This window comes from Oncorhynchus nerka, linkage group LG15, assembly GCF_034236695.1.
Source record: "Oncorhynchus nerka isolate Pitt River linkage group LG15, Oner_Uvic_2.0, whole genome shotgun sequence".
Classification (NCBI taxonomy): domain Eukaryota; kingdom Metazoa; phylum Chordata; class Actinopteri; order Salmoniformes; family Salmonidae; genus Oncorhynchus; species Oncorhynchus nerka.
The window spans coordinates 35,828,663-35,841,527 of record NC_088410.1 but is presented as its reverse complement, the minus strand read 5'-3'; the positions used below and the strand labels follow the sequence as shown (position 1 = coordinate 35,841,527).

At 42.9% G+C, this 12,865-nt stretch overlaps 1 protein-coding gene across 1 annotated transcript in view; it reads left to right on the top strand.

Moving 5' to 3' along the window:
* Positions 1–12,865, top strand: part of LOC115142582 (regulatory-associated protein of mTOR) — a 172,780-nt gene that overhangs the window by 68,868 nt on the left and 91,047 nt on the right. Inside the window, 2 exon segments of the mRNA XM_029682143.2 lie at positions 2,346–2,385; positions 2,388–2,520. Of these exon segments, the coding sequence (XP_029538003.2) occupies positions 2,346–2,385; positions 2,388–2,520 (173 nt within the window).

The window sequence follows — 12,865 nt, the reverse complement described above, 5'->3', positions numbered from 1 at the left end:
TGCTCCTCACCAAGGGGAAAAATATGGAGAAAATGCTGGTCTTTCTGGTTGCATTTCAGAGTGTGTGTGTGTCTACCAGCTAGCCCTTAGTAAAATATGACCAGTCTTCCATCATCTGCACTCTGCCCTAAGTGGCGTTAATAAGCCTAGGTTTACCATGCCTTGCATCAGATGTTGAGGAGTTGACTGTGGGGAGAATTGAGCTATTTTCACCTCACAATTCCCAGATTGTGTGTGCTGTGTGTGTGACACTTGTCTTTGAGTGCATGTGTGTGCGTGTGTGTGCATCCCACGTTCCCTTTTCTCCCTATAGACTAAGTAGATGTGAGGACAGAGAGCAGAAGTTCTGTGTCTTGTCACGAACCGGCTCAAAGCCCGTAACAAAGGGAGACAACGTGGAGATAATGAGTAGAAAGATATATATTTATTACCTAAAGCAAATAAATATAATATACAATGGTGTGTGTAATCAGTAATCAGTAGTGTGAGTGTTTTGCATGCGTGAATGTGATAATGCAGGGTGATGAAAGATGCCAAAACAAACAAACAAACGGCCATCAAGAACCACAACACAATCTACAGAGGGTGTCTGCATGGAGAGAGTCTCCTCCATGAATGGGGAAGTGGTGTATTTATCCTGGGAGACACCGGGCCCAGGTGTTTCCCATGTAGCTGACGACCCTCCCAACTCCGCCCACCAGCATCCTAATAAGGAAATAACAGAGAGAATACGGCAGACAGAGTGGGAGGGTCGTCACAGTCTGATCGACTGGGCATGTGTCCCTGGTCTACTGCACTGTATGTAAGTGTTTGGGTTGACACTTTGGAGAAGATCTTTCACTTCCTCCCTGCACAGCAGTTATAGCCAGCTTGACAGTGATTTTTTTTTTTAAAACAGGAAGTGTTTTTAACACTTAAAGCAGAATTTCCCTCTTCTCTCATGGATGGGATGGTACTAGGAGTGGTAGGTAAATCTCAGTCTCCTGGGTGCAATGAAGAGTCCCACTCTTCAACACACGGTACCATCCATCTACCGTGATGCTTGCTATCATAATGCTAGACATAGTGCTTTAAATTGTATTGCACCCTTCCATCATATGCATCAGCTAGGCCATCAGTACAAAATGACCCCCAAGGGCCAGATCAAATCTCCAGATCCTTGCCTGAAACTCGGCCGTACGTCACGTATTGCTCGTCATTGGGAGATTTAGGCTGCACCAGAACTGTAGAATTATGGCAGAACTCACATTTTGAAGCTCAAAAGTACAAGCGCTTCAGTCATACGTCTGAAGTATTTATAAGCATAGGGAGTCCATGGTACACAGCCTTGGATAAGGAGGGGAAGGGAGCGCTCCGAGGTCATCAAATGAAATGTGGAGCTCACCTCCACAAGCTGCCTAGAGGCAGGCTGACATTAAACCAGTTCTGGGTGAATCTATACACCCAGACAGGAGGAGACGCGCGTGCGTGTACACGCATGCACTCAGACATAAACACCTGTGCATTCCACACACACTCAGTGTCTCTCACACCTTTTGTATTCATGGCATTTTACAGGCGGTCCATTTCCCCAGAATGATAATATCACATTAGCCAATATCTGTTCCAGAGGCTGTTTGTTCAGAGCACACTGTCGAACACGGCCGCCGCCCTGAACTTCAAAAGCTCTATTCCACATCTCATTACCGCATGATAGCAGAAGTTTAGAGCAGTGAGAGAATCCAATGACCTAAAGGTTTTCACTCCCTTTCTCTGACCTGCACGCCCCTCTGGCCTGTTATCGGTCTCCTCTTTTCTGTCGGTTCTGTTCTTGTTCTTTTATCTGGTCCTTTCTCTTGCTTGGCGTTACCATCTTGGTTGGTTTTCCCTTCTCTCTTCTTCTGTCATCTTGTTCTTTGTCGACTGTTATTTCTCTTTCCTTCCACCTCTCTTTTCTCTTTGACTTTACTTACATTTGAGTCATTTAGCGGACGCTCTTATCCAGAGCGACTTAGTTAGCGCGTCCATCTTAAGATGGCTTGGTGGGACGGCCACATATCACAGTCATAGTAAGTACATTTCTCCTCAATAAAGTAGCTATCAGCAATGTCAGAGCCAGTAAGGGGGGGAAAACAGTCAAGTGCGAGTTCAGTATTACATATTTTCTCTATTTTCTATTATTCCCTGGTGTTCTCTGTCTATACCCTTTTTATTTGATTTTTGAATAAAAACGTATTTCATTCAGACGGGGATGGCATGACACTGGTGTGTCCGTCTGTGCAGCTTATCTGTTAGACCTGTGTCTCTGTATAGCCTGTTCCTCTATTAGCCTCATCTCCAATCCAAGTCTTTTTGTCCTCTTCCAGGTGGCAGCCATTAACCCCAACCACCCCCTGGCCCAGATGCCTCTCCCCCCTCCATGAAGAACTGTATCCAGCTGGCTGCCTGCGAGGCTTCAGAGCTACTGCCCATGAACCCTGACCTCCCCGCTGACCTCTTCACCTCCTGCCTCACCACGCCCATCAAGATCGCCCTGCGCTGGTAAGAGCCACAGTGGACCAGCCAAAAGATTGATCACTCCAACTTAAAACTCCTTATTCTCAGACAACCTGTCTAAATGGCATACTTTCCTTGTTCAATTATATCCACTGATATTGATATTAGTACGCCAAATGAAAACGATTTCGATATATATTTTCCACATAAGTATGGTCATTAGTAGTGTTAGGGTCAAATTTTTCAGAGTAAATAACTCACGGACACTAGAGAAGCTTAACCAAGTTGAATTCTTCTCAAAGGGTCGGCTGTATTCAGACAAAAGACATGGCTTCCCCCGTGGTGGTATTCATACCCCAGTCTCCTCCGTATCTCTAAACATTGCATCCTTCTTACTAAGCAGGGAACTAAGTGATATGAGCCTTCAACGGTTTCTCCCCTTATCAGTACTGTCACATGCCATTTGTTTTCCCTGCACTCAGCACATTCCAAGCTTATTGTCTTACTTCAGAGAACCATTAACTTCGCACTCCTTTATACACTATGCATCTGATCCATCATGTCTTTAATATCTCAATGTTAAGAGTTTACCCAGAATCCAACCGTTGACATCCCTGCTCTCTAAAGCGTTGATACGTTATTAGTTTTGAACATATTTGAACATACTGTACTTCGGGGGAATACATCGGCATAGCCTTCATTTGACATACTAATATAATTGGATATCATTCCATGTTCCCTAGTGTTGTTTTTTCGGCCTCTAGTGCTGTCTGTCTCTGTGGTACAGCCGATTTAGCATGTAGATCACCCTGAGGGAGGTCTTGCTTACCAACCAAAGGTGATTTCAACAATATAGTATGGTGTTTGCCAGCTTTACTGGGTTGATGTCTGGCAGAGAGGTGATTCAACTGGGACGCTAGCACAGGAATCCTCTTGGAAAAGGGCCACGGTCAGTTTATAAAGGGGAGAAAATGGACATTGAATTAGGTGGTCATCAGTGTTCAACTTCATGGCGTGGTTTTTTTCCCTAATGAACATGACTCTGGCATTGCGGTGTTCTCTGTAGTGTGTTTCTCTGTTACTCATGAGTGGAGACCTCAGACGTTTCTATCTATCCAACCATCAGTGTATTTTCTGTGTGTGTGTGTGTGTGATTTCCCGTGTGATTGCCCAGTTTCATATTCACAATGGGATTAGGCCACGGACCCAAATCTATCCAATCTGTGCATATTAAACATGATGCTTCATAAGCCGGAACATCTCTCTCCTCTATCCTCACTGTCTATCAATTCAAAGGGCTTTACTGGCATGGGAAACATATGTTTACATTGCCAACGCAAGTGAAATGGCTAATTAACCAAAATGAAATAAATGAACATTATTACACTCACTGAAGTTCCAAAGGAATAGACATCTCGAATGTCATATTATGGATATATACAGTGTTGGAACGATGTGGAAATTAGAGGTCGACCGATTATGATTTTTCGATACCGATTTTATAGAGGACCAAAAAATTCCCATGCCGATTAATTGGCCAATTCTTTAATTAAAAAATATATATATTTGTAATGATGACAATGACAACTATACTGAATGAACACTTATTTTAACTTAATATAATACATAAATAAAATCTATTTAGTCCCAAATAAATAATGAAACATGTTCAATTTGGTTTAAATAATGCAAAAACACAGTGTTGGAGAAGAAAGTCAAAGTGCAACATGTACCATGTAAAAAAGCCAACGTTTAAGTTCCTTGCTCAGAACATGAGAAGGTATTGTAACGACCCTTGGTTTTTTACGTGCGGATATCGACTCTGCCGCACGAGCATGTTTTTGCGGCACAGTCGATAGCACGCTGGACTTTGGGCTTAGAAGGTCGAGGGTTCGAGACCTGCTCCCTGCTGTTTCATTACAATTTGAAAGCTGGTGGTTCCTTTTAACATGAGTCTTCAATATTCCCAGTTAAGAAGTTTTAGGTTGTAGTTATTATAGGACCATTTCTCTCTCTACCAATTGTAATTCATATACCTTTGACTATTGGATGTTCTTATAGGCACTATGCCAACCTAATCTCGGGAGTTGATTGACTTTTTATTTATTTCACCTTTTATTTAACCAGGCTTGAAGTCATAAACAGCGCAATGCTTGAAGCACAGCGAAGAGCTGCTGGCAAATGCAGGAAAGTGTAGAAAGGGCATAAGACTGATCTGGGGGTGCCTATATAGGGTGTGGCTAGAGTTGTTGACTGGTTGGGGTGGGGATGTAACTGTTGGTGCTGTGGTCTGGGTGTAGGTCCTCTTGCTGTGGATCCTCTTGGTGCAGGTCCTCCCGGGTAGGGGGTGTGTAAGGGCTAGCTCTCATGACTGGTTGTTTGTCGCACCTCCTCCTGCAGTGCTGTGCCATGTGTTCCTCTCTCCTCCTTCGGGTCTCTCACCTCAGACCGGAGTACAGCCAGCTCTCTCAGACAGCAGTCTATCTCCACCTTCAGCCCTCTGGGTACTGTAGGGGGGTGGTGTTGTGCTGGTCTAATTTGTGTGTCTGTGCTATCTGGAGAGTATGTGGACTAGCTCTCTCCCTGAGTGCCACCATGTCTCTCTCCAGCTCAGTGAGTGTATCCCTCTGTGATGGAGGAGCAGTGCAGTTGTGGGACCTGGGTGTTATGTGCTGGGGGGGTACAGTGTGACTATCCTTGTCTGCAGGACAGTTTGAAGAGGTGTGATCAGACTCGCTCGAGGTGGGTGGAGACGTCACCCAGAGAAAGCTTCTCCTGCTGTGCTCTCAATGTGATTCAGTCCTTTTGGAAATGTATGACCCCGCCCTGCAACACCACTGTTCCATTCTTGTACAGGTTGACAGAGGGTGTCTGTCTCAGGGTCCTCATTTTCCACCCTCTGCCAATACCCTCTCTCTTAAAAGCAGGGTAGTGGGCTCTTATAGCTGTGTGCCATGCCCAGGGATGGTCTGTGTGGAAGATTAGGTTGCTTACGTTCACATTTGTATAGCAGTCAGCAAATAGTGTCTGGATTGTCCATGAGGAGCTTTTCTTTCTCTTTCCGTGCCTTGTCATTTTTAATATCGAAGGGGTACTGTACTGTGGTGACCTCTGCACAGAGGGAAGCCATGGAGCAGGGGGGGCCAAGAGGCCTCTGCATTTGGGTGGGGGAGGAACTCTGCTGGATAAAAGCTCTCTCGGAGTGGCAACATGCAGGCCAGGCCCTTTCATGTCAGGTTGAATGTCTTTGAATACCATAACTTCAATTAGTAGACCAGGCATTTATTTGCTTCATCACCGATCACAACCAGCATTTATTAGAGCCTGTCCTGTCTTTTCCCTTTCCTTTTTCCTCTCCCCACCTCGCAGTCTCGCCCTCTTCTGATCCACCTCATAGTCTCGCCCTTGAACTTTGACTTTTTGACTTGCCATCCTCGCAACCGTTTTGGATCAATTCTAAAATGCCTGGCTGTTGCCTCGCCGGAATTTTGCTTTATGAATTTAAAAATAATGAAGTTTAATGCACATAACCATGGGAATATCAGAGCTGTGTCCATGGTAACCTCATAAACAATTCATTTAGACCCAGTGTTTATTTGAAACAAGCGTTTGTTTGCTGAAAAGGGACTGTCTGCTTGTCCGGGCAAGTAAAAAAAAAAAATGTCAGACAAGAAAATATAGATTTAAGTTGTTTTAATTGACCAAATCACCCAGAAATCACTATCAAACAATGAGGCTACTCAGATCAGAATTGGATCCGTGTCCTCCGGAAGCAATTTGTTGCACGCTCTCCTCCCAATCTCTGCAGAACACATCTGAGTGTAATTATTGTAGGCCTGCATAGACAGTCTTTCAATCATGCAGTTGCCAAATGCGTTTTTGAGATCAAAGCGACACTAGCCGCGAGTGCACATTTGTTGATATTTGTTGCTAGTTAGTGAGTTATTTGCCTAGTTATAGCAAATTCTTTGGTCAGCAATAAATCCTGGAAAAGTCATGGTGTGTGCATCACCTGCGTTTGTCAGTGGGCTGTTACCGAGGGAGAGATTTGTGCTACTTGTAAAACAATGATATACTACAGTCTATCTACATAACCAGCCAAACTACACAATGTTTTAAATTCACTAGTTAACTATTTATCAGTGTGTATTAATGTCATTGTCATGTCCTAAAATAACTTGCCACAGGCACTCGTGTATAACCGCAAATGGCCGACACGCAGGTCATACGGGTTCATAGTTGATGAAACCAATGCTGCGTACTCTGGTTGAAAACCCCTACGTCTCTCACGTGCTCAAAATGAGTTAGGATTGTCCTCTGTTCAATACTGGCCATGTAATTCTGAAAAAGTAAAACAAATATTCTTAGAATGGCCTTATTGACAAGTAACTCCTATGCTGCCAAGATCTCCCCTGAACATGGAATATTTTAAGCTTACAAATAGATTAACATCTTAGCTACCTCGCCTTCCTTAGCCATTTGATCCCTGGTTCATGGAGGGAATTATTTTAGCAAGTATTTGGTTGTAATTGTAATGTTGCAGGGTGGCCAACCATCCTCCAGGAGAGCTACTGGGTGTGCAGGCTTTTGATTTAGCCCTGCTCGAACATAAACGATTGTGTGAGAAAAGTGAAAGTGATTTGAGCTTTCTGTCCAACTTGTCCGAAAGATAAATGGCAAAAAAATGTCATGTCAAGCCCTCAAATGGAACTTGAGTTCCTCGATCCAGAATGGCTGTCACAATGTTCCGATTGATAGAATAAATTGTTCTTATGGTAGTTGCCGTTCTCCATTTGACTCCTTAGAAATGACAAGGTCATGCCAGTTTGAAGTTTTTCAGAGTAGACATTGTATTTGCAAAGCACTGTTTGCCAGATTCTAACATTATAAATGCTTTAGCAGGTTGCGAACCCTTTGGAAATATTGTTGACAAATGACGCTGAGATATGTGGGTGAGGAGGATGGGCAAACTTCAAGATGTACTCATAGGACATTTTAAAAAGTAGTTGTTTTTGTCATAAACACCATGGATTTCAATTTTCCCCTTTCTCTATTCTATTTCTACTGAAGGTCAACATAATACTTACACTGCATCCCAAATGGCACCATATTCCCTATATAGTAGACTACTTTAGACCAGAGCCCTATGGGGGCCCTATTTTGACCTTCAGTTTTAATGAGGTCTATATAGTGTCATAAATATTAATGACTTTTAAAATGGCAATTTCTGGACAATCGGGAATAGATTGGTACTGAAAAAACACTGCAGAATCTGATCTCTTATCCTGTGAACAACAATACCCAGCACACCCGCTCTCTTTATGCCCTAGTGTTGTAGTTTGAGGGGATATGCATCTTAGCGTTTGGCACTGTTCTGGGTTCAAACAGGGCCAATTCTAGTACAACTCGAAGGTATTAGCAAGAACTCGTCAAGGTCTCAGATGTGTACGTGCACATGACGTACAGACACACGTCACTCATGGTTTTTCTATCAAAGGATGAAGTATAGGCTAATGGGTACTTCAAATGGCAGTTTATGAGGAAAGTGAGTAGCCATTTTCTTTTTCAACTATCATTTCATGCTCCAAAGATCCGTTATAGTGGGATGCATTGGCGTACCAATATTACCATTGGGGAAGGACATTTTATAGGCATGTAATTCCCAAAAAGTGTCAACTCTCATTCTTTTGGTTGAGACATTAAAGGTCTCAGTGGTAGGTTTTCTGTTTCCCTTTCATTATACATCTCTTGACATTTGTTGCAAGAATATTGTGTCTTGCCTAAATTTCAAACCCAACATCTAATATTATCATGGCCACCTAATCCTTATTTCCCAATTGACTCATTTGACCACTCAACTTCTGGTAAAAATAAAGGTTCATGATGAAGTAATATAATGGTAGATAATATTTCTACAGCCAAGTCTTATTACTTAAGGATTTGATAGTCTTAGAGTGAACATCATTGGATTGGTCATAACAATGTTTTCCAATTCTAGAAATATCTATTATCAGCCCTATCTCGAGACTGCAGTGAAATCTGCCTCTTTCGCTCTCTGGCACTCTTTCTCTCCCTCACTCTCACCCTGTCTCCCTTCCATGCTGAAAGAGACGTGCTTCTCTCCTTAGCTAATTGCATTCAGCCCGGAGTGAAAAAAACAGACGAAGGCTCACAAAGACGCCAAGGCCTCTGCTTCCAAACCTGCAAAAAAAGAATTGCATGGAGGAAAGTGAACGAAAGAGGGAGGGGGGTGGTGAGCAGGAGAGAAATTAATATAGGAAGAGTGAGAGAGGGCTTCCTTGCTTACCAGAGCAAGAAAACCATTTCTGATTTCCCCGATGCGGGGGGAGGCTAAGGTGATGGAGGGGGGAAAGAAGTGTGGAAAAGAGGGGATAAAGAAAGTAGGTATGAGGCAGGCAGGCGGGAAGGAGGGAAAGACTGAGGCGGCTGGCAGGTAGGGAAAGAGGCTGGCAGGTAGGGAAAGAGGCTGGCAGGTAGGGAAAGAGGCTGGCAGGGGGAGAGGGAGAGATTTTTTTATCCTTTATTTATTTGAGCCTTTATTACTTGTGTATGAGCGGAAAATAAATACTTGTCAGCAGAATGGGGAGAAAACATTCCAGTGGCCATTTGCTTACCAGTTAGTTGGGAGCAACATATGGCCTTGTGTGACTGTAGCTCCATCTTCCAAGTACACTGCTGTTCTGCTGCTCCTTGGCAGGTCACTGCCTCAATCTCCTGGAACGTTGGTACTTCCGACCACACTCCTCATGCCAACCCTGCCACCTGGGCATCGTGTGTGTTTTCACTAAGGAAGGTCTCACATACACGCACTTGCACAAACATAAGCAAGCGTGCACACACACGTGCACATATACACAGGCATGCATGCATGTGCAGGGTTTAACGTTAAACATTTCTCACTGGCACAGTTGGCATGCTTTCTCTATATTCAGCTGTTAATAGGCTATATTTGGTTATTATAATATACAGTCGTGGCAAAAAGTTTTGAGAATGACACAAATATTAATTTTCAGTCTGCTGCCTCAGTTTGTATGATGCCAATTTGCATATACTCCAGAATGTTATGAAGAGTGATCAGATGAATTGCAATTAATTGCAAAGTCCCTCTTTGCCATGCAAATGAACTGATTCCCCAAAAAACATTTCCACTGCATTTCAGCCCTGCCGCAAAAGGACCAGCTGACATGTTAGTGATTCTCTCGTTAACACAGGTGTGAGTGTTGACGAGGACAAGGCTGGAGATCACTCTGTCATGCTGATTGAGTTCGAATAACAGACTGGAAGCTTCAAAAGGAGGGTGGTGCTTGGAATCATTGTTCTTCCTCTGTCAACCATGGTTACCTGCAAGGAAACACGTGCCGTCATCATTGCTTTGCACAAAAAGTGCTTCACAGGCAAGGATATTGCTGCCAGTAAGATTGCACCTAAATCATCAATTTATCGTATCATCAAGAACTTCAAGGAGAGCGGTTCAATTGTTGTGAAGAAGGCTTCAGGGCGCCCAAGAAAGTCCAGCAAGCGCCAGGACAGTCTCCTAAAGTTGATTCAACTGCGGGATTGGGACACCACCAGTACAGAACTTGCTCGGGAATGGCAGCAGGCAGGTGTGAGTGCATCTGCATGCACAGTGAGGCGAATACTTTTGGAGGATGGCCTGGTGTCAAAAAGGGCAGCAAAGAAGCCACTTCTCTCCAGGAAAAACATGTACAGGGATTGGACTGCTGAGCACTGGGGTAAAGTCATTTTCTCTGAATCCCCTTTCCGATTGTTTGGGGCATCCGGGAAAAAAAAGCTTGTCCGTAGAAGACAAGGTGAGCGCTACCATCAGTCCTGTGTCATGCAAACAGTAAAGCATCCTGAGACCATTCATGTGTGGGGTTGCTTCTCAGCCAAGGGAGTGGGCTCACTCACAATTTTGCTTAAGAACACAGCTATGAATAAAGAATGGTACCAGCACATCCTCCGAGAGCAACTTCTCCTGCCATAAGGCAAAAGTGTTAACTAAAGTGGCTCAGGGAACAAAACATCGATATTTTGGGTCCACGGCCAGGAAACTCCCCAGACATGAATCCCATTGAGAACTTGTGGTCAATCCTCAAGAGTCGGGTGGACAAACAAAAACCCACAAATTCTGACAAACTCCAAGCATTGATTATGCAAGAATGGGCTGCCATCAGTCAGGATGTGGCTCAGAAGTTAATTGACAGCACGCCAGGGCGGATTGCAGAGGTCTTGAAAAAGAAGGGTCAACACTGCAAATATTGAGTCTTTGCATCAACTTCATGTAATTGTCAATGAAAGCCTTTGACACTTATGAAATGCTTGTAATTATACTACAGTATTCCATAATAACATCTGACAAAAATCTAAACACACTGAAGCAGCAAACTTTGTGAAAATTAACATTTGTCATTAAAACTTTTGGCCATGACTGTACAACTAACAGGCTCATTCTGTTCAGGACAACCCAGGGTAAAACGCATGTCATCCTTGTAACTAAATCAAGAATAGCGATCATAAATAAATGTTGATACTGTAAATGACACTCATTTTCACATATAGAAATATGCAGTGCACATTTTGTGTGTGGTTTGCTTGCATGACATATAGGAATGTGACAAATTGAAAATGTAGCTTACTGTTTAAACTGCCATTTAATAAAAAATTTAAAAATCAGTTCCATTCAAACAATAAGAAAAATATCACGTGAACTCACAATGCAGTAGAATGCGGCTTCTGAATCTGGACCATCACTTGGCAACCAGAACTGTCAATGAAATCATCTCTGAGCTGTCTGTATGCTGCCTGCGCGCAGATCACTCTCCTAAAAAAGTACATTTGAATGTGTTAAATAACGTGACTTGCCAAGACTTTTAGTAGAAAGAAAACACATCTTCCACTAGGAAACGACTCCTAAGATTCAGTATTTTTTAAACCGAGTGGACTTAGTTGCCGCACTACAAACATTTGTATCTTTCATAGCGAGCTTGCGAGGGACGGAGAGAAAGGGGAGGGTTACAGTATAGGCAGGTCGGCCACCAGGCAGACTGAGTCAGAACCATGCACTAGGCCTGTCTATCAGCAATCAAATGCTGTATCTCACTACAGAATGCTGTTTTTTGACATTTCTCTGCTTGCAATGTCTTGCGACTTCAGTAAGATAAGGCATATCATCAATGAATAGGCTAGGATATTCTATATGCAAAACTGAATCCTGAACGCATCACTAGTGAAGATGAAGAGCAAGCTGCAATGCGATTTTTAATTTAGTAAAAAGTATATTTCTAATGAATATATATTTTTTGATTCCAATTTCCTTTGAAGGTTAAAGGTTTAAATATTTAAACGTTCACACCCCTAATGACATCAAAGCGGTATTTATTCACTTCCTCAACATATCTTTCAGAACAGATCAACTCCTCTCCGGGAACTTTTCTGCCATTTACAGTGCATTCGGAAAGTATTCAGACCCCTTGACTTTTTCCACATTTTGTTACAGCCTTATTCTAAAGTTGCTTGTTTTCCCCCCTGATCAATCTATACACAATACCCCATTATGACAAAGCAAAAACATTTTTTTTTTATAGAAATGTTGGAAATGTATAAAAAATAAATAGAAATTGCTCTGACATGCCCTCTAGTAGAGAAGGTAAGAACGGTGGAAAATGCAGTCAGAGAATAATACTTTCTTGACATAATAATTGTCTTTGTTTTTATAGAGGCATAAGAAATGTGACTCTGTGTAAATGATAACACATTCACGCAGGAAATTAAGAAATTGATTAATATTTTGGAAGTAAATGCTGGAATTAAACAATTCATTATGCAAATGAGAAAAAGCTGTGTGCATTAAGGAAATAGATACCTGTCTCTCATGAGCGCCTGCTTTGGTCAGTGATTTAAGCAAACAAACGCCCAGGCTATTAATTGAAGTTTTGCGGTATGTGACAGCAATTCTATTACAAATCGAAAGTATTGGCAAGAACTCTGCAAGGTCTCACACATGCTGTACAGACAGGCATTTGTCGCTCGCATGTTTTTTTCTAAGGATGCGGTATAGGCTAATGGGTATTTCAAATGTCCGTTTCTGATAAAAAAGTGTAAGATTGGAGTAGCCATTTCCTTTTCAACTATCTTTTCATGCTCAGGGCTCCCAAGTGGTGCAGCGGTCTAAGGCACTGAATCTCAGTGCAAAAGGCGTCACTGCAGTCCCTGGTTCGAATCCAGGCTGCATCACATCCGGCTGTGATTGGGAGTCCCGTAGGGCGGCGCACAATAGGCCCAGCATTGTCCGGGTTTGGCCAGGGTTGGCCGTCATTGTAAATAAGGTTTTGTTCTTAACTGACTTGCCTAGTTAAAGGTTAAATAA